This window comes from Microchirus variegatus (genome assembly GCF_963457635.1).
Source record: "Microchirus variegatus genome assembly, chromosome: 18".
NCBI lineage: Eukaryota > Metazoa > Chordata > Actinopteri > Pleuronectiformes > Soleidae > Microchirus > Microchirus variegatus.
The window spans coordinates 3,124,803-3,151,705 of NC_139819.1; the positions used below are offsets into that span (position 1 = coordinate 3,124,803).

Sequence of the window (26,903 nt, forward strand, 5' to 3'; positions counted from 1 at the left end):
CACGGGCCAAAGTTCTTTAAAGTTCTTCAACGCGGTCCAAAGTTCTCCAAACGGCTTCAACACAGTCCAAAGTTCTTCAGACTTCTTCAACACAGTCCAAAGTTCTTCAACACGGTCCAAAGTTCTTCAAAGTTCTTCAACACGGGCCAAAGTTCTTTAAAGTTCTTCAACGCGGTCCAAAGTTCTCCAAACGGCTTCAACACAGTCCAAAGTTCTTCAGACTTCTTCAACACAGTCCAAAGTTCTTCAACACGGTCCAAAGTTCTTCAAAGTTCTTCAACACGGGCCAAAGTTCTTTAAAGTTCTTCAACGTGGTCCAAAGTTCTTCAAATGTCTTCAACACAGTCACAGGAAGAAATGTTTCTGCGCTCTTTCCAAAGTTAGATTGGTGCAGGACTGTGATCAACAGTACAGAAGAAGAAAAAAGACAAAGTAAAGTCTGAGGAAGGAGTTGTACAATAATTTCCTGACGTGTTTGAATTTTAAATTAATGTATTTATAGTTTTTATACTTCACACCAATTATCTCTGCTGTGTTGATGAATTTTTCAGAGGTTGTTGTTGATTTGTGTCGCTCTGATGTCGTCAGAGAACCGGTTCGGTTTCATTCCGTTCTTCTTCTTCTTTTGAGTGGCATCATGTCATTTGCATGTTTCCACTCACATGCACACAGCTCTGTTATTGTCGGTGGTTGAGGCCAGACTCGCGTACAGTGAGGGTCATTCTGTGTTGTCGTTGGTATTCTGGACACAAAACCCCCTCGACGACAAATCATTCCATCCACAGCCTCTCGGGAGAATAATGCTGTGAATAGTCGAACACTTCCGAGGCTGGCAAAGTCCTGGGAAGGCAACAAAAGACTCGGTGTGGTGATTTAGTGAGAAACGGATCCAGGAGCTTGTGGCCTCAGTCAGTCACACAACAGGCCCACATGAAGAATGGGTAATCTGGTCTCAGCTCAGGATCAGGACTCTGTCCTCTACCACCTCACATGTGGAGATGTGAGGGAGGTTCCTCCTGATTTAGATTCTTTGAAATCATCGTGTGTCAATGATTCATATTCAAAGGATTTGATCTACTTCTTCTTCTTGTAAAACGTTCTGGCAGAATGTACTCTGAGATGTGCAGTGCTGCCCTCCTCAGGATAAAACTGGTGCTTGTATAAGAGATATCCTCAGAACTTGAAACAGCTGATGTGTGTGAATCACGGGGAGCTTTATCACAAGTGCAGTTTGAGGTTGTTCCTATATTCCGTCAGGTCTTGTTATAAACATTACGCAATACTGTAGTTGGATTGTTTTTGGCTCGACTGTAGCAATGTGATGTTAGCAGTTATGACATTGGGAGAGGAATGCTAAAGACCGCAACACACAGGAAGTTATCCACGTTAGTCTGTTGGCTTCAGGACGTTAAAACTGCTGACGCCGAGTCTGTGGCAACTCGCTCTCAAAACAATCCTAAATCAACTTCATTAAGTAGTAACGTAACATACTTTAATTATATAATAGTATGTCAAAAATAAACGTAGAAAAGAGTGGTCACAAGACTTTATTTCGACCACATGTGACCTCAAAATATTCAACACAGTTACATTAAGTACATTAAGTTTAACGGCTACAGCAGTGAGATGAAACATTCACATCTGTTCAAATCACTTTAAATCACAATATGAATATTTGTTATGTTGAATCAGGAACCTGACCTGAGTGTTGTGTTGTGAAAGTTGAGCAACCAGACAAATCTCCGAAGTGACTCACAATCTGTGCTTCTCCTCATCTTCCTATGTGAACATCAATTTCACACATTAATCTCATAAACTCTACATAATCACAGTGTGTAGACGGACATTAACAGAGGAGCAGGACGTGGTTCATTCATAATAATTATTCTGTTACTCGTAAACCTTTTAAATAAAAGAATCACTGGTGTCATGTGGACACTGTGGTTTTAGCTGCTCTTTTGTCCACACATGACAAACAGCCTGCTCTCTTCAGCTTCCTGGACCTTTGCCCTGACAAATGGATTTTGCCTTGTGAAACTGGTCATCCGGTCTGTGCCGTCCCCCCACATGTCCCACATGTTCACATGTTCCTGCCTTCATTGTTGCCTCCGGTCTGATCTTTCCCACGTCTGCGTCCTCCCATCTTTGTGTCGCTGGAGATGTGCACACGTCGTTCCTTTAGGTTGAAGCTAAATCTGCATCGCAGAACTCGCAGGAAGTCCTGAGAGCTGCTACTTCCTGCTGTTTTATAAGCAGTTATTTCACAAGACCGTGTCACATGATTGAGAAACCCCCTCACAGTCTCTGTGGCTCCTCACTCAACTGACTGCTAACAGGAAGTCAACTTAAACCATTGCTCTGCAGTTTGGAGTGACCATCACGCTGACCTTAGCACTGGCTGTAGCACTGTTCTTAGCACTAGCCTAAGTGCTAGCCTTAGCACTGACCTTAGCACTGTCCTTAGCACTGGCTGTAGCACTAGCCTTAGCACTGACCTAAGCTCTGACCTAAGCACAGACCTTAGCACTGTCCTTAGCACTGACCTAAGCTAGTTGTTTGGACCATAAAATGTAATAATCTTGATTTTCTCAATTGCCTTGTTTTACGGAAATTTTTAACTCTATATTATTCTCTAAAAATTCACGTTTAAGAAGCTGACAACTTGAATTAATGATTTAAAATGATCCTTATCCCGATTCATCCACACCTGACACACTGAATATACAGTATGTGATCCTTATACTGCCCCCTGGTGCTTTTCATGAGAATGAGTATGTGTCTCTGGATATAGTAAAAATCCACATTATAGGTCACTGAGCTTTGACATCCGTAAGAAGAGGATTGTTTTAAGTTACCGTTCACGACCAGGAAGCAGTGAATCTGGATGTTCTGTAGCCGTCTGTCTTTTGTCTCGTCAGTTGTCTCTTCAATCGTCCTCTGCTGCTGCTGCAGAACAACATCCGTCTTCCTTTCATCTGATAACGCGTGCCACAGTAACATCACTGTGTTGTGACAACACTGAGCTTCAGTGTTTGTGTTAATGTCCAGGTCCTCGGTCTCCTGGAGACACTCGTCTCTAACCTGCAGGAACTAACTCTAACGAGTGTCTGTGTGGATTAATAAGTGTATTTTGAGATCATGTGATACAGAAACAGTAGATTATATTTTATTCTGCAGTGTATTGTCAACCTGTGTGCAGCTTTATATCCACATATATCTCTTATATCAGGATATAGACTCAACACATACACAGATTATTTATGAGACATTTATCACCGAAACACACAGAAACACTGATTTGATTTATAACCTGATATTTATCGATACAGATTAGATTAGGACTCTTCAGTGAAGGTGCTCTCAGTCCTGATCCAGTCATCCATGTCGGTTACTTGTTTAGAAACGGGAGCATCATTGTGCATGTGTTCGTCTTTGATGCTTAGTCAGCACTAATGAGGACAGATTCATGTCCTTGTGTCCTCTCTCACCCTCATATAACAACATTTACAGGAGCCGCTGGTCTACTGCTGCCTCGTGTGGACACTTTGTGTCACTGATTTACATCATAATGAAGGATTTTAAATGCAGAATTGACAAAATAAGGACATTTGAACTTAGTGATGGAGGCAGCAGTGGATCAACAACTCCTGTGTGCTGTGATGTTAAAATCACTGATTTAATCTATGAGGTTTGGTGTGGGAGAGTGAGTGGTTAACAAACTCCAGTTTCCTCTTGGAAACGTCTGTCTAACAGTGAGATAAAGACGTGAACATTTTCTTTAAGATATCATAGACTAAAGCCATTTTATGAGCCTTTTAGCTGTCCATGCCGAAATAACAAGTTTATTAATGGAAAGATTCAGCCATAATTGCAGCAAAAATCCTCCCAGATTGCAGTTTTATTCCACTCCCTCTTTGCTGTTAAATCCTCTGTAGATCTTTTAAAGCAGGATGAGTCTCAGCTGGAGTCTGACCAGTGCAAACTGAACGAGCTTAGACGAGTTACACATGGAAACGAGATGGTAATGATTTATCTTCTTGTGTAAATATCTGTGATTACAGCTTTATCCCAAATTAACGTTAAAGTCTGTACAGTGACTTTTAAGAAGAACAAATGTTTGTGGACCGAGCGTCACAGCTGGAGCATGACATGTTTATTCATGAGCAGCTTTCACTGTGTGTGTGTGTGTGTGTGTGTGTGTGTGTGTGCGTGATCAGAGTAAACATTTGCATGGTCTTAACTCTGAAATGTCTCTGCAGCTGTTGCTTTTTATGAAATGACACGAGCCACATATTCTTTTCTTGCAAATTGAAATGGACAAATACATTTTCATTTTTCACTTTTCATCACATGGTCTCTGTGTAAACCTGAGGAACCATGAAACCTTTGAGTTGTCGAAGTGTTTTGTGTTAAAAGACTGAATGTTAAATATGAAGGTGTGTGTGTTTTTGTGGTGTTTTTACAGGAGGCTTCTCCGTGGTGTTTCTGGCTCGGACACACAGCGGCGTCCGCTGCGCTCTGAAGAGGATGTACGTCAACAACGTCACCGACCTGAGCGTCTACAAGAGGGAGATCACCATCATGGTGAGAGGAACCACAGATCAGCTGCTGTAGTTAGAGACGTCATCTGTGTTTTTACTCTAAAACCTTCTTTAATCTGTCTCCAACCCTAACCCCGGCTCACTCACTCACTCACCAAAAGACTAATAAATGTATAGCATTTGTAGGTTTTTGATCGTGTTCTCACAGCTAACGTAGATTAGATCCGCAATTAATGATTATCAGTTATTTTCTCCATTATTGATCCATAAAATGTCATGAAATGTGTGAAAATACTGATCAGTGTTTGTCAAACTCCGGAAATGATGACGTTCTCTGTCTTGTTTTTGTCCACAAACCAAAAATTATTCCGTTTGAATGATTTCTTTGTTTTATGGAGCAAAAAAATCCAGGACATTTTCACATTTAAGAAGCTGGAAAATCTCAGAAACCAAAAAAAAAGTTTCCAGTTAATGTAGTAATGGATGAGCAGTTGTAGCCCTACACTCCTGTTTCCTGTCCCTGTTATTAAACCATACTTTAAGGTGGTTATACATGTAAATATACATGTGTTCAGCTGAAATATCAGAGAAAGTTGTTTTAATTATTTAAAAAAACACTCACAAAATCAATTATCAAAATTCTTGACATCCATAAATTGCCAAATTAAAGATTTGAAATGATGTTGACACTAAACAAAACAAAGAATCTCAAATGAAGATGTTTATTATTAAGATAAGTGTATCATTATCTCTAACATTCTTGCTTTAAGCTGCTCGTCTATGATGGTTTACTTTGAACTAGCAGGAGCTCTTGTGTTATTATGGGACTTTGCTCAAGGGCATTGTGAGTTTTTCAGGTATTTAGTTGAAGGAAATAGGACACGCGTCGCAGTGAAAACACTCGCTGTCATAAAGGGAAAGGTGCGTATATTTAAATGTCCTCATTCCGTCCTCCTCACCCGTCCTGTTTTACAGCATTCCTCGTCCCTGTGCGACGTTGTTCTCTGGTGTTGTCATGTTCTGCTGCTGCTGCTGCTGCTGCTGACATTGTGTTAATAATGTACCTGCTTCATGTGTGAACACACAGAGCTGATGATGAAGTGTCTCATTTATTCCGGAAGCAGCAGATGTCTCTTCTTTAATGTTTGACCTCAGATTGTCTGTGGGAACTATGTGATCTATTAAAGGGGATAGATCACTGATGAGGTGCTAACCCAAAGACAACAGCTTACATGATATCTACGTCACATGTTCACGTCTTTATCTCACTGTTAGACAGACCTTAAAACCACCCTCTAAACCACTCACTCTCCCACACCAAACCCCATAGAGAAAATCAGTGATTTTAGCTTGCATGGACAGAGGAGCGGCTGGTCCTCTGCTGCCTCGTGTGGTCACTTTGTGTCACTATGTTGAGTGTAAATGAAATATTTCAAATGCAGAATTGAGAAAATAAGACATTAGAAGTTAGTAGAGCTGCAACTAACGATTATTTTCGTAATCGATTAATCTGTCGATTATTTTCTCGATGAATCGGTTGGTCCATAAAATGTCAGAAAATGTTAAAAAACGTTGATCAGTGTTTGTCAAACCTGAAATGACGATGTTCTTGAATGTCTTGTTTTGTCCACAAAACAAAATGATTCAGTTTTAATGATTTCTTTGTTATGTGGAGCAAAGAAACGGAGAAAATATTCACATTTAAGAAGCTAAAACAATCAGAAATCTTGTTTTAATCATGAAAAAAGCTTCAAACCGATTATCGATTATCAAAATAGTTGCCGATTAATTTAGTAATCGATTAATAATCGATTAATCGTTTCAGCTCTAGAAGTTAGTGATGGAGGCAGCAGTGGATCAACAACTCCTGTGTGCTGTGATGTTAAAATCACTGATTTTCTCTATGAGGTTTGGTGTGGGAGAGTGAGTGGCTTAAAAACTTCCAAAAACATATTACTATTTCATGTCGCTTATTTATTTATTTCACCAAAAAGTGTAATTTTTTGTATTGTCAAACAAGATCACCATAAATCACTAGGACTGTATGTTGGTGAGTTAGACGGCGTCTTCAAGAGTCTCATGAAATATTAAAGATTCTCCTCATTTTTAAATATCTCACCACTGTCGACTTATTGTGTGTGATTTGTATTGAGATGTGTGATGATGTTATCTTCCTCCTCTCATCCCTCTCTTGTCTCCTCATCTGCAGAAGGAACTGTCAGGACACAAGAACATCGTGGGATATCTGGACTCTGTCATCAGCGTGGTGTCGGACAGTGTGTGGGAGGTTCTGATCCTCATGGAATACTGTAAAGGTGCAGACAAAATGTTTTCTGATATGATCTGAAGTCTGAGGTCTATGTATGTATGTATGTATGTATGTATGTATGTATGTTACTAATCACGATCCTCTCCGTCTCCTGCAGAGGGTCAGGTGGTGAAGCAGATGAACCAGCGTCTGAACGTGGGCTTCAGTGAGGCGGAGGTTCTCCACATCTTCTGTGACGCCTGTGAGGCCGTGGCTCGTCTTCACCAGTGCAAGACGCCCATCATCCACAGAGACCTGAAGGTAAAGCAACAAACAAAACCAGGAAACTGGATTTTCACTTAAACGTTATTTGAGGAACTGACACTTTGAGTGCGTGTTTGTTCAAGTCTACACGTTCATGTCTTTATCTCACTGTTAGACAGACTTTTCCAACAGGAAACTGAAGTTTGTAAACCACTCACTCTCCCACACCAAACCTCATAGAGAAAACCAGTGATTTTAACATCACAGCACACAGGAGTTGTTGATCCACTGCTGCCTCCATCACTAAGTTCAAATGTCTCAGTTTATCAATTCAGCTTTTAAAATCCTTCTTTGTGACAAAGTGACCACACGAGGCAGCAGTAGACCAGCGGCTCCTGTGTCCCCGCAAGCTAAAATTGCTGATTTTCTCTATGAGGTTTGGTGTGGGAGAGTGAGTGGTTTATAAACTTCAGTTTCCTGTTGAATGGGTTTTCTCGATCAGTGGAAATGGTCTTTAAGAGTGAGCTGGTTTACAACAGTAGGGGGCGCTCGCAGCATTAGGGAGATGATTAATATCTGCTCCATCAGCAGAAGAAAGGTTCCTCTGGTTTCACTTCACTCCTCTTATGCTCCCTTACTTCCTCCTCCAGGATCATCACACTTTTTTTAGCCAACTTGATTACCACAGTAGGTTAGGTTTTTTTAAATTTTATTTTAAATGAAAGGTGGCCTGGAGCCAGCGTCGGCCTCATGTTGGTGCTGCCTGGACGCTCTGGTGTTTCTTCTGCTGCTTCTTTCCCACCCCGACTGAATTCTCCTCAGAGCCTCATCAGTGGGACCGCTGTGCTCGGTCCAGCTGGACCAGGCTGGAAACAGAGCAGCTCCTTCAGCTCCACAGTCCTGTGTCTGTCTGCTCAGCCTACGAGGGCTTATGTAACATCACAGGGACACAAAAGAGCGAGGAGGAGCGAGGAGGAGCGAGGAGGAGCGAGGAGGCCCAGTCACAAGTCCACGTCCAGGGAGAGTGAGAGTGCAGAAATAAGCCCTTTAACCCTGAGCTGTCACACACAGACACACTATTAATTACACTTTTTTTCTTCTCAGAAATTTGATAAAACTTTAATTTGTGTCTTATATATTTAATATTAAATGTACACATTCTTTTGGTTGGAAATACTGCACATAAAGACATAAAATCTAGATTTGAGAGACGGATCATTAATGTTGTTCTCGACATCAGTGATGGAAACATTTCTTGAAACTATGTCAGGAGGAAAGTTCTGTTTCTGTGTTTAAATCTTGTATATTAGCATTAGCATTGTTGTTAATTCTTACAAAGGCTCAGAATATCAATGTGATTTTACAAAAATGCAAATGTTTGACTGTTTTACCTCCAGATTTGTGAGGGAAAAAAAGTCATCTTCCTTTCTTATTCATCTCTTTTTCCTTCTGTCCACAAAAACTATAATTAAATGGTTTATTTAACTTTAAGCTTGAATGATCTGACATTTATTGTGTTGATTTGTTACAGAGCAGCTGGAGAAAATCCTCAATTCCTCCTGAAAACTACACATTTATTCACTTCTGTGTTTTTACTTGTGTTTCTTTCCCAAACATTTGATTCACGTTACATTTTCACGTCCACAGGATGAATCGACGAAGGTTATCTTTTGACCCCTGTGTTGTTTATATAACTCGTTAAAAAACACATTTAAAATGTCTCCGTTTCCTCCTTTGTTTGTTTCCTGCAGGTTGAAAACATCCTGCTGAACGATCAGGGGAATTACGTGCTGTGTGACTTTGGCAGTGCCACTCACAAAGTTCTGCTGCCTCATAAAGACGGAGTCACTGCTGTGGAGGATGAGATTAAGAAGTGAGTTTCACACACACAAACAAACCTGATATTAGGGTATTTAGTATAATGTAGTAATGCAGTATAAATAATCATGAAATGATATCCATGTCTCAGGTACACCACTCTGTCATATCGAGCACCAGAGATGATTAACTTGTACGCAGGGAAAGCCATCACCACTAAAGCTGATATATGGGTAAGTGTGTGTGTGTGTCTGTGTCCAACTGTAGATTAAAGTTTAAAGGACTTAAAAATCCATGAAAACATGCGTTAATCTCCAACATTTAGATTTAACGGAGGGGTCTGTATTTAGAGACGGCACGATTGTGATCCCGATAACGCCCATGTTCACAGGTGTTTCAGTTCAGTGACTGTGTCGGAAGTACTGAACGATTCTGTGAACAAATCTATTTAATCCACTGATTCGAATGATTCGGTTGCCAGTTGCACCGAAAACAGCTGCTTTACAAGTCGCTAGTTTCTTGTGTTTGTGACGCGTAAAAAAACCATGTCACGGCAGTGATGTGATGACTCCGCCCACTTTGAGGAGGAGCTAAGAAGTCATGGAAAACGACGTAACAAACTAAACTAAACCGAGGAGTCAGAAATGTGTGCTGGAAGTTATTTTATTCATGAGGCTCTAACTCGATCGTTACTGTTTTACATCATTTATTGTGTTTTTATGTTCTTGTGAACATAAATGTGATATATTCATTTAATTAATATTTAATTTGTGTGTGTGTGTGCTTGTCTCCGCAGGCGCTCGGATGCTTGTTGTACAAGCTGTGTTTCTTTGCTCTTCCATTCGGGGAGAGTCAAGTCGCCATATGTGATGGAACCTTTATCGTTCCTGACAACTCCAGATTCTCCCTCCAGTTGCACTGTTTAATCAGTAAGTTTATGTTTAATCTGCGAGTTTGTTCACGGTTAACCTGTAACAGCGGTGATGTCAGTTCTGTTCGTTAAACACACGTTTAGACACCTGCAGGAACTTTGACCACTAACTCCAATCACTACTTTCTTTGTTTTAATGATTTCTTTGTTTTATGGAGCAAAGAAACCCTGAAAATATTCTCATAACAAACTGGTTTTAGTTTAATTTAACAACATATAAACTCATTTTGTCTTAAACAATATAATGGAGAAAAAGGGAAGTCATCTATCAAATCTCCTCCTGCTTTTATAGTCTGACCAACAGCTCCACTTAGTGGACACAGAGAGGAGTTGCAGGTCAGTGTAGTAATAATAATGATGTTTTCTGCCTCTCCTTGTGCGTCTGTTCCAGGATATATGCTCGAACCAGATCAGGAGAAGAGACCAGACATTTACCAAGTTTCCTACTTTGCCTTCAAGTTTGCAGGAAAAGAGTGCCCAGTGCCAAATCTCTGTGTAAGACACATTTATTATCAATCACAGCATCTAAACATCATTTACGTGGCACATTTCAAACTAATCACCCGACATTCAACATTGAACGACTGAAAGCATCAAAGAGAAATGAGTTTGACTTTTAATTTTGTAGAGAAATGCAGCGTCACATTCACGAGACAATAACAAATTGTCTTTAGTCGTTTAGTCGTATATCGCTCTCCCCCTTTTTTAACAACAGCTTTGAAGTAATTTTTACACTCGTACAGAGATAGTCACGAGCAGTGAATCGCTGACCTTTCGCGGCGACCTCTTCTTTGTGAGAGAAACGAGGCAGACGTGACTGTCTCGGCGACAGATCTGCCACGTTTCTACCGATTATACCTCTCACATTTCTTATCCAAACGTGTGCCAAAGTGATCACCGCTCGCTCTGGTGCTCGAACAAAGTCACCTGCCAAGTTTGAAGTCTGTCGAGTGAACTGTGAGAGACGCTTCCTTCATTAATAGAGCGGTATAATCAAATAAATAAGATGTAAAACAAGCTGTTGTGCATATAATCATTAAACACATTTTGTCATTTTATGTAGTGTCATATTTTCACTTTGTTAGCATTAATTATATGCTAACAATCACCTGCTGAGTTTTCCTCTCCTTTCATTGTTTATTTATCTATAATATCTCATTTTTCTTTGTTATTGTCATATTAATACCCACAGAACGCGATCATTCCCACGTCTCTGCCTGAGCCTCTAACAGCCAGTGAGGTGGCTGCTAAGAAAAGCATCACAAAAGCCAGGTACTTTATGTCACTGGACTGATGTAGACTGACTCCCCTGACTCTGACGCCGATTCAAATAAAAACCTCTCGACTGTCTCCAGGATCACCGAGTCTGTCGGACCGACGGAGACGTCCATCGCTCCTCGACAGAGGCCAAAGGCGGCGAACAGCAACGCGCTCCCGCTCGCCAACACCGTCACCCCTGTGAAGATGAGCGTGCCTTCAGCTCCGGTCAGCAACGGACAGAAAGGTGATCACAAAAACACGCAGGAACGAAAAAATGTACCACCTTTTATGTTTCTGTGCTTTTAGAAACACAAAATTCATAATTTGCACCAATTATTTGGACTTTTAGGTCCATTTGTTTTTTATTTTAAATGTAAAAAGATTGAAGGAAATATGACCTTTTATGTTTTTCTCCGTCTCAGCTCCGACCCCAGGCTCAGTGCAGCCACAGCCACAGTCGCAGCCACAGCCGCAGCCTGGCAGTCAGCAGCACCGCGTCCTGCAGCAGCTTCAGCCTGGAGACCTGCGTCTGCAGCAGCTGCAGCATCAACAAGCCGTGCAGCAGCATCAACAAGCCATGCAGCAGCAGCAACACGCTAATGCACAACATTTCCAGTACCTGCAGGTACAGTAATCATCCACGTCTACATATCTACCTCTATATTATTATTATATTATTATTTCTATATTATGCTTGTGTGGTGTTTTACAGCCTGGTCACAACGTGGTTTACAAACGTCCGTTTCCTGTTGGAAAAGTCTGTCTAACAGTGAGATAAAGACGTGAACATGTGACGTAGATATCGTAGACTTAAACTGACAGAGATTTTTGCTTGTTAGACCAGATTCATGACAGGATTTTTACTGAAAAACTACAGAAGATGCCAAAAATATGAATAATAATTGCACATTTGCAATATAACTGACGCGTTTACTGAAGAATAACTTATTCTATACACAAATGAAGCTGAGATTTATTTATCACGCCGATATCTCATAGACATGACAGGTTCATCTATTAGAATAGTATTAAGATTCACAGGAAAGGCAGTAGAAAATAGTCGGAAATGTAGAATTATGAACAAATTTGCTTCCGTTATGGTGTTTTGTGATTTGTGTGTTTGTGTCGCTGCTGTAGACTGAATAAGAGCTAAAACAATTGATTATTAAATTAATTGTCAACCATTTTGATTCGGTTTGAAGCTTTTTTCATGATTAAAACAAGATTTCTGATTGTTTTAGCTTCTTAGATGTGAATACTTTCTTTGTTTCTTTGCTCCACATAACAAAGAAATCATTAAAACTGAATCGTTTTGGTTTGTGGATAAAACCAGACATTGGAGAACGTCGTCATTTCCAGGTTTGACGAACACTGATCAATGTGTTTTTAACATTTTCGGACTTTTTATGGACCATAAGATTAATTGAGTAAATAATTGGCAGATCATTCAATTACAAAAATAATTGTTAGTTTCAGCTCGAGACTGAATTAATCCTCGTTGACATGTTTATTAACGTCTCTCTCTAACGTGTGTCCAGTACCAACAGGCCGTGCAGCAGTCGCTCCAGCAGCAGCAGCAGCAGCAGCAGATGATGATGATGCAGCAGCCTATGTACCAGCAGCAGGTGGCTCAGGCCCAGTACGCGGCCATGGTGAGTTGTTCTGTCACAGGTCTGGACCTGGTACCAAACCCGTCTGTGCTGCTGATAAATAAACATCCACCAGAGGGAATTAGCTTCAAACGCAGACTCATGACAGGATTTCAAAACAGAAGATTTTTATCCAAAACTGCAATAAATAGATTGAGCACATGACAGCGAAACACATGGAGACGCAGCGTGAAACCACACGGAGCTGAATATTTCCTTTTAATGTCACAACGGCCCTCAAACTGCTCGCTCCGTTCCAAACGCTGGCAGCTCGTCACCGTCTTCTCTCGAAACGCCTCGCGTCGCTGCCAAACACGATTGGAAGCAGACGCTCCAAACTTCCTGCTGACTGCGTCCAAATATTCAGAAAACTCGTTTTTACACGGCGACGGAATCAAACGCACACACACACACACACACACACACAGGTCCTCCAAATGTGCGGCGCACACCGAACACACGCCATCTGTTTTATTTCAGAGGCAATCTGGTCTGAGCGAAGCCACGAGGGGATCGGACAGAGGGAGGAACCGAGCAGTCGCATCGTGACATATGAAGCGGTTCAGACGGGGGAAGAGAGCGCCACCTACGTCTAATACTTATTCCCAAGAAAACTAAGATATGTTTCACGAGCACAAGTTTCTGCGCGAACTTAGACCTGCGGCTGAGTGACACCACGAAGCTCTGCTGTGTGACGGCAAATCTGTGATGAGACTGAATATCATCAGATCGACATTCATTATTTTGGTGTTGAAATAGGAAAAAAGAGATAATTCATTCAGATTAAAACGTATTAAAAATTAGAAAAAAATTATTTAATGTTCCACAGAAAATTCACATTAAACATAGTTTCGTATTTTCACGGGGTTCCCACGATATCTACATCACGTTGACGTCTTTATCTCACTGTGAGACAGACTTTTGTAAACCACTCACTCTCCCACACCAAACCTCACAGAGAAAATCAGTGATTTTAACATCACAGCACACAGGAGTTGTTGATCCACTGCTGCCTCCATCACTAAATTCTAATGTCTTTTGTCAATTCCGCATTTAAAATCTTTCATTATGATGTAAATCGGTGACACAAAGTGACCACACGAGGCAGCAGTGGACCAGCAGCTCCTATGTTCCTGTGAGCTGAAATCGGCTATTTTTCTCAATGAGGTTTGGTGTGGGAGAGTGAGTGGTTTACAAACTTCCCTGTGAATCTTTTCTCTGAAACCAGAAAATATTCACATTTAAAGGTGAAGTAAGTAGTTTATAGTGCCATCTAGAGGAGAGGCTGAAATTTACAACAACAAACTGCTCCTCTGCTCACCCCCTCCCTTCCCTGAGCGCTACGGTATCCTCAGCCGGTCAAATGTCGTCCTCGTCGTCTTTCTCCGTGGTGCGGGCGTACGGTCAGGTACTGGTGTTCCTTTATCTGCTGTGAAATACGTGTGCTCCTCTATTCTAAACGCGTAAAAAGATCCGCTCGGGACTTCCGCTACAAGTAAAGCGCACTTGATTTGTTCTCTCGCGTTTGTCCTTACAGGCTCCCGTAGAAACATGGCGTCTCGCTGTGGCAATGCAACCGCGGCCCGTGACCATGTTATTTTACATGACTTTTTTGAAACACTACAAAAATGAAACAAAAACTATTATACAGCGACTAGACAATGCAGGAGCACATAATATGTATAAAAAAGTGGATTTTGGGTTATATAAACCCATAAATACTACACAGTGTCTCTTTAAACTTATTAATTGAAAAAGTGCTGTTGATAATACGTCCGTGAAGGTGCAGTAACTTGAGTAATCTCAGCAGCTCCCAGGTTTTGGTTGCTTAGTAACAACAGAAGCTCAACATCACCGACGCCACAGTTTTAGACGCTGCATGTGAACGGCCCCTGTTTCTTTGCCTCCTCGTCTTGTGGCCTAAAGCATCTTTAAAGTTGTTTTTGTTTGTTTGTTTGTTTGATTGACTGTCGCTCCCTCGTCCCCTCTCCTCCACCGTGTCCCCAGCTTTTTTCCAAATCCAGAACTGGTTTCTAACGACATTTCATCACCGCATTGCCGACGTCATTGTTTCACCATTGAAGTCAAAAGTCCGTCCCTCATTCCCGTCCCCCCCTCTTCTACCCTCTCTTCCTTCCCTAACAGCTACACCAGTACCAGCAGGCGTTTGTCCAACAGCAGCAACAGCTTCATCATCAACAACAGCAACAACAGCTTCATCATCAACACCAACAACAGCTTCATCATCAACAACAGCAGCAACAGCTTCATCATCAGCAACAGCAGCAACAGCTTCATCATCTTCATCAGCAGCAGCAGCAGCAGCAGCAGCAGCAGCAGCAGCCTCTCCCCTACATGTCCTCCCCTCTTGAGTTCCAGACTCCCCTCGGCTCTTATAACGCAACCACACCCTCTGCTGGACCTGGATCTGATCAGATAGGTGGACGATCACCTGTGGATCCTTCATACACTAACACCAGGTACAGTCTGTCCTCCAGTGTGTGAATGCTGTCACTGACCGTGACCTTTACGTCACAAAAACAAACAGTGAGCGGTGAGATGATGGACGGTGATCTCGTCTATTTGTCCGTCCAAAAGTGTCTCCTCTGTAGCTTTGGCTCTTGCAAAGTCGGACAAGTCTGACTCCAGTCTGACAAAGTGTTTACATGCAGGAGTAATCAGACTATGAAGTCACATGATCCAGGTATGTTAGTCCGACTAAGACGAGCTGGACTTTAGTCGGACTAATGTGATTACGTGACATTAAGAAAAGTGACTTATTGTCTTCGTCTTTGACTAAAATCAGACTAAGTGTTTGCATGCAGGAGTAATCAGACTATGAATCACATGATCCAGGTGTGTTAGTCCGACTAAGACGAGCTGGACTTTAGTCGGACTAATGTGTTTACGTGACATTAAGAAAAGTGACTTATTGTCTTCGTCTTTGACTAAAATCAGACTAAGTGTTTACATGCAGGAGTAATCAGACTATGAAGTCACATGATCCAGGTATGTTAGTCCGACTAAGACGAGCTGGACTTTAGTCGGACTAATGTGTTTACGTGACATTAAGAAAAGTCACTTATTGTCTTCGTCTTTGACTAAAATCAGACTAAGTGTTTGCATGCAGGAGTAATCAGACTATGAATCACATGATCCAGGTATGTTAGTCCGACTAAGACTAGCTGGACTTAAGTTGGACTTACGTTTCTGTGTGACATCAAGAAAAGGGAATTATTGTCTTTGATTAAAATCAGACTAAGTGTTTGCATGCAGGAGTAATCGGACTATGAATCACATGATCAAGGTATGTTAGTCTGACTAAGACGAGCTGGACTTTAGTCGGACTAACGTATCTGTGTGACATTAAGAAAAGTTAATTATTGTCTTTGATTAAAATCAGACTAAGTGTTTGCATGCAGGAGTAATCAGACAACGTATCTGTGTGACACCAAGAAAAGTTAACTATTGTCTTAGTCTTTGACTAAAATCAGACCTTTGACATGAAAGTTTGTTTGTTTTCCTGGCTCTCTGCAGTAGAAACCCCCTGCTGGCCTCAGACGGGATGACTCCTCCCTCTCAGAGCAGCACCGTCAGTCACCCCCCCGACATGTCGCGCTGGAACCCGTTTGGAGAAGACAACTTCTCCAGACTGACGGAGGAGGAGCTGATCGACCGCGAGTTTGACCTGCTCAGAGCGAGTGAGTGACCGTTTACCTTCACTGTTAAAGGCACAGTCCCAAACTCCAGTCTGGTCAGGAGAAGAAGAAGAAAGGTCCAAGTGTCCAGTAGGGGACGCCACATCAGCTTAAAATCATATCACTATTATTCCATCATGGAATAATAACAATCTTCTCCAGAACATCTCAATGAGGTCTCCGAGGACGTGTGGTTGATCGCACTGTTTCCTCACTCGCAGATAAGCCGGTGGAGAGAACAGCCAGCGTGGAAACGGAGCGACTACAGCCCGCCCTCGCCGCCACTAAGCCCCTCCCACCCGAGGACCTGTTCGGCTCAGTCCCGTTTGTGTCCAGTGCAGGCAAGTCTTAAAGGAGTCCGTCCCTGAGGACCCAACACTGTGGAGCCACCTCTGTCCTCTCTGTCCACAGGGGGGCAGTAGACCAATGATGAGCCACATTTCTGTTTCCTCCGCACATTATTAGCTCCTCCTTAGCTTCAGTGCTCGTGTTTATAAAAAGGTGCTTTTGTATGAAAAAAGGGTTGAAAGTACAGCCGCGTCCTCACGCTGTGATCGTCACACGTCTCCTGTTTTTAGAGAATAACAATCGTTTTTTTTATAAATCTGTGGCAACGCCAAACATTCAGCAACAACAGTGACGTCACAGAGAAATGGAATGTGACCGCGGTACGAAGCATTTATGTACATTTAAGGACTATCTTATCTTAAGTCACTGTTCCTGGTACTGATTCAAATATAAAAATATAAGTTAATAATAATTGGGTTTATGTTTCACATTTTTATCTCTATAAAGAGAACAAAGGTACTCAAAGTGTCACTACTGGTACCGATGTTGATTTAGATATGAATTGATCCACATTTTAAAAAAACTGTCTTATTTTTTAAATTTTTGACTTAAAGATGGTAAAGTGCTGATGAAAGGTACTGCTGGTGGAGTATCTAATTAAAGGTTCCATTACTGGTACCAGTGCTCATTTAAATATGTTTTCGTCACAACTTTGCTGGAAAGAATTGGCTTATATTTCACATTTTGTCTCAACAAAAAGGAAAAGTACTAATAAGAAGTAACTACTGGTGCTGGTATTTATTTAAATATAGATTTTTTCCAAATTTTGAATAAATCTAGGCTTATTTTTCACATTTTTGTCACATAACATACTGAGACCGATGTTTGTCGTTGTTTCAGGAACATAAAGTCAAACACTTTTCTTTATTATGATTAATAATAAGAAACATTTAAACCGAACCAAACCTTTATGCAAATCAGCAGCAGGTGGACCGTGTTTGAGCTTCCCGAGTGAAACAGGAAGTGATGAACGTGTGAATCTTCGTCATTGCAGTCGACGACTAAAACAAATGCTTCTTTTGTTCGTTTAATGATCGCCAAATTTCCAATAAAAAGTGAATCCGGTTATAAAACTAATCTGATCCACGTCACTACAAACACTTCCTGTCCCTCCCATCAGCCTTCATAGCTCCGCCCCTAAAACCCTGGAGCTCTTGTTTTTGTAACATTACGACATTTTATATCACTTTTTTGTAAAAATAATAATAATAATAAATCTAATGTCGCTCAGCTTTCATACTAATAATAAACTCCATGTGAGGTTAAAGGGAGAGTTCAGGTTTTTTTTAAAGTGTGGTTGTATTAGGTACTGACGCCCCCTGCTGCTGACACAGAGACACTGCTCATAAAGTCTACGACATCTACGTCACATGATCGCGTCTGTGTCACTGTTAGACAGACTTTTCCAACAGGAAACTGAAGTTTGTAAACCACTCACTCTCCCACACCAAACCCCATAGAGAAAAGCAGTGATTTTAACATCACAGCACACAGGAGTTGTTGATCCACTGCTGTTCAAATGTCTTATTTTGTCACTTCAGTTTTTACATTTCTATGTTTGGATTTTACTTTAAGGACACAAATTGACCACACGAGGCAGCAGTAGACCAGCAGCTCCTGCATCCCCGCGAGTTAAAATCACTGATTATCTCTATGAGGTTTGTTGTAGGAGAGCGAGTGGTTTACAAACTGTCTAACAGTGAGATAAAGGCGTGATCATGTGACGTAGATGTCGTAGACTTAAACTGACTTGAGTGTTTTGTTAAGAGGCTAAAATCATCTTTTTTAAAAACCTGAACTGTCTGAAGAGAAACACTTGAACTTTGTGAACAAGCGTGAAAACGCAGCACCGTGACCTGACGATTAAAAAATAACCCGCGCGTGTTGAACGTCATCGGTTTGTGAGTCAAAGTAAAGTAAAGCGCAGCAATAAGCTTCTGTGCCTCTTCCTGCTTCTTCACTCTTTTGATAATCACATTAGAGAAGCTCTTTGTATTCATCCTAGATTAGATTTAATCCATGCTTAAGACGCTTGCATCTTTTCTAGAATTCCTCTTCTATGTGTTTTTTTTCCTATGGTAAATTCATCTCGCAGGTTTAAAGATGCAATATAATGCTTGAATGTAAGTGTGGTCATTTTTATTCATGTTTATTTTCAATGGAGACAAAAGTCAGTTTGAATCAAAGGAAAACCAAAAAAAATCTGAGTTTGAAGGGATTTTATTTGACTCATTTCTTGAGGCTGGAATGAAAAAAAAGTCTACATTTTTGGATCAGCCTATTTTTTTTTTTTTTTTTTTTTTTTTTTAAATGTTGCTGTGTTTGTGCCGTCACATGTTTGTGTGTCAGGATGTTTGATGAAGTCACTGCCAGGAAACGTGTGTTTGTCACTGGCACAAACGCACGTTTTCCAGCCTCACTTTTCATACCAGGAAACACACGTGTGTTTAAATTCATGTAATGAACATTTTTAATTTGTGGATAGAAAGTGCCTTTTTTGTCACTTCTTGAAAACTCTTTATTTTTACCCCAGTCTTTATAAAATTGTCTTAATCATGAAATGTAATGATTTATAATAATAATAATAGGTATTATTATTATTATTATTATTATTATTATTGTTTGTCTGACACATGCAGGTGTGATGGCACATTCTTCTTAAATAGCATTGAAATTAGCGTTGAAAGGAAGAATTTTTATGATCATTTTTATTTTTTATATTGAGCTCATACAGTACATGCACCAAAGGGCTGTGTGATTGTGAAGCTTCGTGTTGCTGCTGTTGTTTCGCCTTAAAGCAGCAAATGACAGAATCTCCTTCATTCATAACATTTAAAGTGACAGTTCAGTGGTTTTTATTAGTGTGGCCGTGTGAGGCACTGACGTATGTTTGTAAACCGCTCACTCTCCCACACCAAAACCAAACCTCATTGAGAAAATCAGTGATTTTAACATCACAGCACACAGGAGTTGTTGATCCAATGCTGCCTCCATCACTAACTTATTAGTCATTTAGTTAAATTCTGCATTTTAAATTATGCATTCAGATTAACATCAGTGACACAAAGTGACCACACGAGGCAGCAGTAGACCAGCAGCCTCTTCGTTCCTGTGAGCTAAAATCACCGATTTTCTCTATGTGGTTTGGTGTGGGAGAGTGAGGTAAAGTGTCAGAAGCTCCTACAGTCACATTAAAAATCACTTAAACTCTCCCGTTAACACACAAACACACACACGCGTACAGACGCGTTAATGTATATTTAGCAGCAGGTAAGTTCACGTCCACTTCATGTGTGCGCTCATGTTTGCTTTGCTGTGAAACGGCGTCGCTTCATCGCACTTTTAAACATCCCTTTGTTTTCTTTCTCTCATGTAGTGAGACGGCCATTTTAGTCAGAAACATCTTGTTCATGTGTTGTGGTTCTGGTTCTGGTGGATGTAAAAATCATTCAAGCCAAAAACAGATTGAGCAGAGACTTAAACTGCACTTTAAGTTTGATTTCTTATTTTCTTTGTTTTAAATAAAAACAGAGGAAACATACAGAGCTCTGTTGTTTACATCTGTGCTTCTTCTTCCTCATGTGTTTGTGCTGAGTCATCAGATCAGTTTTAGATGTTAGAGCTTCTGCTACTCAACAGCGCCACCTATAGATCCATACGTTCTTCTTATTCTCCTCCACTTCCTGTTTCCTGTATCAAAACTGTGAGTGTCAATGTTTTTTTTTCCTTACTGAGAAATAAAAGGAAAACATTAAAAATCAGTTTTCACTTTGGTTCATTTTTTCAGAAGGTTTAGAAAAGTTTGAATGTTTCCACCTTTGACCCCACGAGCAAGATGTTTCCTGACGTAAACATGGCCGTCTTTAAGTCAGTACTCTGTCCTCCAATCACATGCCAGCGCTCTGTCCTCCAATCACACGCCGGTCCTCTGTCGTCCTCCAATCACACACCGGTACTATGTCTATTGATCAGGTTTTAGGTTTCAGGAACTTCGTCGTTAAGGTAAGGTTAAGACGTTAGGGAATGCATTAAGTCAATGACGTGTCCTCACTAAGATAATACGTGAATGTGTGTGATGGGGGCTAAAACAGATTTGTGAAACAGTTAATCAAATAATATAGCATGTCATCCAAAATCTGACCAAAAAAAGTCAAAAACAAATATTGTCCTAAATTTGACCAAAAAGTCATGCTATAGCATGTTGTGCAAAATTTGACTAAAAGTAAAAAAAAATGTTTTATCCAAAATTTGACCAAAAAGTCATACCATAGCATGTCATGCAAAATTTGACGAAAAAAATCATACTATAGCATGTCGTCCAAAATTTGACCCAAAAAGTTGTCCTTAATTTGATCAAAAAGTCATACTATACCATGTCATCCAAAATTTGACCAAAAAGTCATGCTATAGCATGTTGTGCAAAATTTGACTAAAAAGTAAAAAACATTTTTCATCCAAAATTTGACCAAAAAGTCATACTATAGCATGTCTTCCAAAATTTGACCAAATTTCTTTTCCTAAATTTGACCAAAAAGTCATGCTATGGCATGTTGTGCAAAATTTGACTAAAAAAGGGGGAAAAAATGGTCTAAAATTTGACCAAAAAGTCATACTATAGCATGTCGTCCAAAATTTGACCATTTTTTTCCTAAATTTGACCAAAAAGTCATGCTATGGAATGGTTGTGCAAAATTTGACTAAAAAAGTGGAAAAAAAATGTCTAAAATTTGACCAAAAAGTCATGCAATAGCATGTCGTCCAAAATTTGACCAAAAAAAGTCAAAAACAAATGTTGTCCAAAATTTGACCAAAAAGTCATGCTATAGCATGTTGTGCAAAATTTGACTAAAAAGTAAAGACATTTTTTTTATCCAAAATTTGACCAAAAAGTCATACTATAGCATGTCGTCCAAAATTTGACCAAATTTTTTTTCCTAAATTTGACCAAAAAGTCATGCTATGGAATGTTGTGCAAAATTTGACTAAAAAAGGGGGAAAAAATGGTCTAAAATTTGACCAAAAAGTCATGCTATAGCATGTTGTGCAAAATTTGACTAAAAAAGTAAAGAAAATATTTTTATCCAAAATTTGACCAAAAGTCATACTATAGCATGTCGTCCAAAATTTGACCAAATTTTTTTTCCTAAATTTGACCAAAAAGTCATGCTATAGCATGTCGTCCAAAATTTGACCAAAAAAAGTCAAAAACAAATGTTGTCCAAAATTTGACCAAAAAGTCATGCTATAGCATGTTGTGCAAAATTTGATTTAAAGGGACACTGTGTAGTATTTATGGGTTTATATGACCCAAAATCCACTTTTTTATACATATTATGTGCTCCTGCATTGTCTAGTCGCTGTATAATAGTTTTTGTTTCATTTTCGTAGTGTTTCAAAAAGTAATGTAAAATAACATGGTCGCGGCCGTGGTTGCATAGCCACTGTTAGCAGCGAGACGCCATGTTTCTACCGGAGCATGTAAGGACAAACGCGAGAGAACAAAACAAGCGTCTCTTTACTTGTAGCGGAAGTCCCGCCTCCACTCTCTCTGCTTCGTCTGCTACGGCCGCGGTAGCTCGCCCTCTCCCTCGCCTCACGAACCTCATCTGCTGACACGGAGAAAGACAACGAGGACGACATTTGACCGGCTGAGGATACCGTAGCGCTCAGGGAAGGGAGGGGGTGAGCAGAGGAGCTGTTCTTTGTTGTAAATTTCAGCCTCTCCTCTAGATGTCACAATAAACTACTTACTTCACCTTTAAAAAGTAAAAAAAAAAATGTATCCAAAATTTGACCAAAAAGTCATACTATAGCTTATCGTCCAAGATTTGTCCAAAAAAAGTTAAGTCACATTTTGGACGACAGGATAGTAGGACGTACTACATGGTATAGTATCACGTTTCTGTCATGTTTTGGACCAAAAAAACGTTTTTCAAAAAAATTGTCAGATTTTGGACGACATAGTATAGTATGTCGTTTTTGTCAAATTTTGGACCAAATTTTTTTTTTCAAAAAATGGTCACATTATGGACGACATAGTATAGTAGGACGTACTACATAGTATAGTATTACGTTTTTGTCATGTTTTGGACCAAAAAAACGTTTTTCAAAAAAATGGTAAGATTTTGGACGACATAGTATAGTATGTCGTTTTTGTCAAAATTTGGTCAAATTAATTTTTTTCTAAAAATGGTCACATTATGGACGACATAGTATAGTCGGACGTACTACATAGTATAGTATGACGTTTTTGTCAAGTTTTGGACCAAAAGAACGTTTTTCAAAAAAATTGTCAGATTTTGGACGACATAGTATAGTATGTCGTTTTGTCAAATCTTGGACCAAATTTTTTTTTTCAAAAAATGGTCACATTATGGACGACATAGTATAGTAGGACGTACTACATAGTATAGTATGACGTTTTCGTCAAGTTTTGCACCAAAAAAACGTTTTTCAAAAACATGGTCAGATTTTGGACGACATAGTATAGTATGTCGTTTTTGTCAAATTTTGCACCAAAAAAACGTTTTTCAAAAAAATGGTCAGATTTTGGACGACATAGTATAGTATGTCGTTTTTGTCAAATTTTGGACCAAATTTTTTTTTTCAAAAATGGTCACATTATGGACTACATAGTATAGTAGGACGTACTACATGGTATAGTATCACGTTTCTGTCATGTTTTGGACCAAAAAACGTTTTTCAAAAAAATTGTCAGATTTTGGACGACATAGAATAGTATGTCGTTTTTGTCAAATTTAGGACCAAATTTTTTTTTTTCTAAAAAATGGTCACATTATGGACGACATAGTATAGTAGGACGTACTACATAGTATAGTATGACGTTTTTGTCATGTTTTGCACCAAAAAACGTTTTTCAAAAAAATGGTCAGATTTTGGACGACAAAGTATAGTATGTCGTTTTTGTCAAATTTTGGACCAAGTTTTTTTTTTCAAAAAATGGTCACATTATGGACGACATAGTATAGTAGGACGTACTACATAGTATAGTATGACGTTTTTGTCATGTTTTGGACCAAAAAACGTTTTTCAAAAAAATGGTCAGATTTTGGACGACATAGTATAGTATGTCGTTTTTGTCAAATTTTGGACTAAATTTTTTCTTTCTAAAAATGGTCACATTATGGACGACATAGTATAGTAGGACGTACTGCATAGTATAGTATGACGTTTTTGTCAAGTTTTGCACCAAAAAAACGTTTTTCAAAAATATGGTCAGATTTTGGATCACATAGTATAGTATGTCGTTTTTGTCAAAATTTGGTCAAATTTATTTTTTTCTAAAAATGGTCACATTATGGACGACATAGTATAGTCGGACGTACTACATGGTATAGTATGACGTTTTTGTCAAGTTTTGCACCAAAAAAACGTTTTTCAAAAAAATGGTCAGATTTTGGACGACATAGTATAGTAGGACGTACTACATAGTATAGTATGTCGTTTTTGTCAAATTTTGGACCAAATTTTTTTTTTCTAAAAATGGTCACATTATGGACGACATAGTATAGTAGGACGTACTACATAGTATAGTATGTCGTTTTTGTCAAATTTTGGACCAAATTTTTTTTTTCTAAAAATGGTCACATTATGGACGACATAGTATAGTAGGACGTACTACATAGTATAGTATGTCGTTTTTGTCAAATTTAGGACCAAATTTTTTTTTTCTAAAAAATTGTCACATTATGGACGACATAGTATAGTAGGACGTACTACATAGTATAGTATGACGTTTTTGTCATGTTTTGCACCAAAAAACGTTTTTCAAAAAAATGGTCAGATTTTGGACGACATAGTATAGTATGTCGTTTTTGTCAAATTTTGGACCAAATCTTTTTTTTTCAAATAATGGTCACATTATGGACTACATAGTATAGTAGGACGTACTACATGGTATAGTATCACGTTTCTGTCATGTTTTGGACCAAAAAACGTTTTTCAAAAAAATTGTCAGATTTTGGACGACATAGTATAGTATGTCGTTTTTGTCAAAATTTGGTCAAATTTTTTTTTTCTAAAAATGGTCACATTATAGACGACATAGTATAGTAGGACGTACTACATAGTATAGTATGACGTTTTTGTCAAGTTTTGCACCAAAAAAACGTTTTCCAAAAATATGGTCAGATTTTGGACGACATAGTATATAGTATGCCGTTTTTGTCAAAATTTGGTCAAATTAATTTTTTTCTAAAAATGGTCACATTATGGACGACATAGTATAGTAGGACGTTCTACATAGTATAGTATGACATTTTTGTCAAGTTTTGCACCAAAAAAACGTTTTTCAAAAAAATGGTCAGATTTTGGACGACATAGTATATAGTATGTCGTTTTTGTCAAATTTTGGACCAAATTTCTTTTTTCTAAAAATGGTCACATTATGGACGACATAGTATAGTAGGACGTACTACATAGTATAGTATGACATTTTTGTCATGTTTTGGACCAAAAAACGTTTTTCAAAAAAATGGTCAGATTTTGGACGACATAGTATAGTATGTCGTTTTTGTCAAATTTAGGACCAAATTTTTTTTTTCTAAAAATGGTCACATTATGGACGACATAGTATAGTAGGACGTTCTACATAGTATAGTATGACATTTTTGTCAAGTTTTGCACCAAAAAAACGTTTTTCAAAAAAATGGTCAGATTTTGGACGACATAGTATATAGTATGTCGTTTTTGTCAAATTTTGGACCAAATTTCTTTTTTCTAAAAATGGTCACATTATGGACGACATAGTATAGTAGGACGTACTACATAGTATAGTATGACATTTTTGTCATGTTTTGGACCAAAAAACGTTTTTCAAAAAAATGGTCAGATTTTGGACGACATAGTATAGTATGTCGTTTTTGTCAAATTTAGGACCAAATTTTTTTTTTCTAAAGAATGGTCACATTATGGACGACATAGTATAGTAGGACGTACTACATAGTATAGTATGACGTTTTTGTCATGTTTTGCACCAAAAAACGTTTTTCAAAAAAATGGTCAGATTTTGGACGACATAGTATAGTATGTCGTTTTTGTCAAATTTTGGACCAACTTTTTTTTTTCTAAAAATGGTCACATTATGGACGACATAGTATAGTAGGACGTACTACATAGTATAGTATCACGTTTCTGTCATGTTTTGGACCAAAAAACTTTTTCAAAAAAATTGTCAGATTTTGGACGACATAGTATAGTATGTCGTTTTTGTCAAATTTTGGACCAACTTTTTTTTTTTTTCTAAAAATGGTCACATTATGGACGACATAGTATAGTAGGACATACTACATAGTATAGTATGACGTTTTTGTCAAGTTTTGCACAAAAAAAACGTTTTTCAAAAATATGGTCAGATTTTGGACGACATAGTATATAGTATGTCATTTTTGTCAAAATTTGGTCAAATTTTTTTTTTTTAAAAATGGTCACATTATGGACGACATAGTATAGTAGGACGTACTACATAGTATAGTATGACGTTTTTGTCAAGTTTTGCACCAAAAAAACGTTTTCCAAAAATATGGTCAGATTTTGGACGACATAGTATAGTATGTCGTTTTTGTCAAATTTAGGACGAAATTTTTTTTTTCTAAAAAATGGTCACATTATGGACGACATAGTATAGTAGGACGTACTACATAGTATAGTATGACGTTTTTGTCATGTTTTGCACCAAAAAACGTTTTTCAAAAAAATGGTCAGATTTTGGACGACATAGTATAGTATGTCGTTTTTGTCAAATTTTGGACCAAATCTTTTTTTTTCAAATAATGGTCACATTATGGACTACATAGTATAGTAGGACGTACTACATGGTATAGTATCACGTTTCTGTCATGTTTTGGACCAAAAAACGTTTTTCAAAAAAATTGTCAGATTTTGGACGACATAGTATAGTATGTCGTTTTTGTCAAATTTTGGACCAAATCTTTTTTTTTCAAATAATGGTCACATTATGGACTACATAGTATAGTAGGACGTACTACATGGTATAGTATCACGTTTCTGTCAAGTTTTGGACCAAAAGAACGTTTTTCAAAAAAATTGTCAGATTTTGGACGACATAGTATAGTATGTCGTTTTGTCAAATCTTGGACCAAATTTTTTTTTTCAAAAAATGGTCAC

General features: G+C 38.8%; 1 protein-coding gene across 1 annotated transcript in view; it reads left to right on the forward strand.

Annotated features, from left to right (window-relative positions):
* Window positions 1–26,903, forward strand: part of bmp2k (BMP2 inducible kinase) — a gene marked incomplete at both ends in the record, with an annotated part of 60,081 nt that overhangs the window by 10,304 nt on the left and 22,874 nt on the right. The window contains 14 exons of the mRNA XM_083905101.1: window positions 4,466–4,584; window positions 6,751–6,856; window positions 6,968–7,110; window positions 8,805–8,926; window positions 9,023–9,104; window positions 9,668–9,800; window positions 10,194–10,297; window positions 10,995–11,074; window positions 11,158–11,306; window positions 11,485–11,687; window positions 12,601–12,714; window positions 14,857–15,191; window positions 16,249–16,412; window positions 16,631–16,750. Of these exons, the coding sequence (XP_083761227.1) occupies window positions 4,466–4,584; window positions 6,751–6,856; window positions 6,968–7,110; window positions 8,805–8,926; window positions 9,023–9,104; window positions 9,668–9,800; window positions 10,194–10,297; window positions 10,995–11,074; window positions 11,158–11,306; window positions 11,485–11,687; window positions 12,601–12,714; window positions 14,857–15,191; window positions 16,249–16,412; window positions 16,631–16,750 (1,974 nt within the window). The remainder of the gene's footprint in view (window positions 1–4,465; window positions 4,585–6,750; window positions 6,857–6,967; window positions 7,111–8,804; window positions 8,927–9,022; window positions 9,105–9,667; window positions 9,801–10,193; window positions 10,298–10,994; window positions 11,075–11,157; window positions 11,307–11,484; window positions 11,688–12,600; window positions 12,715–14,856; window positions 15,192–16,248; window positions 16,413–16,630; window positions 16,751–26,903) is intronic.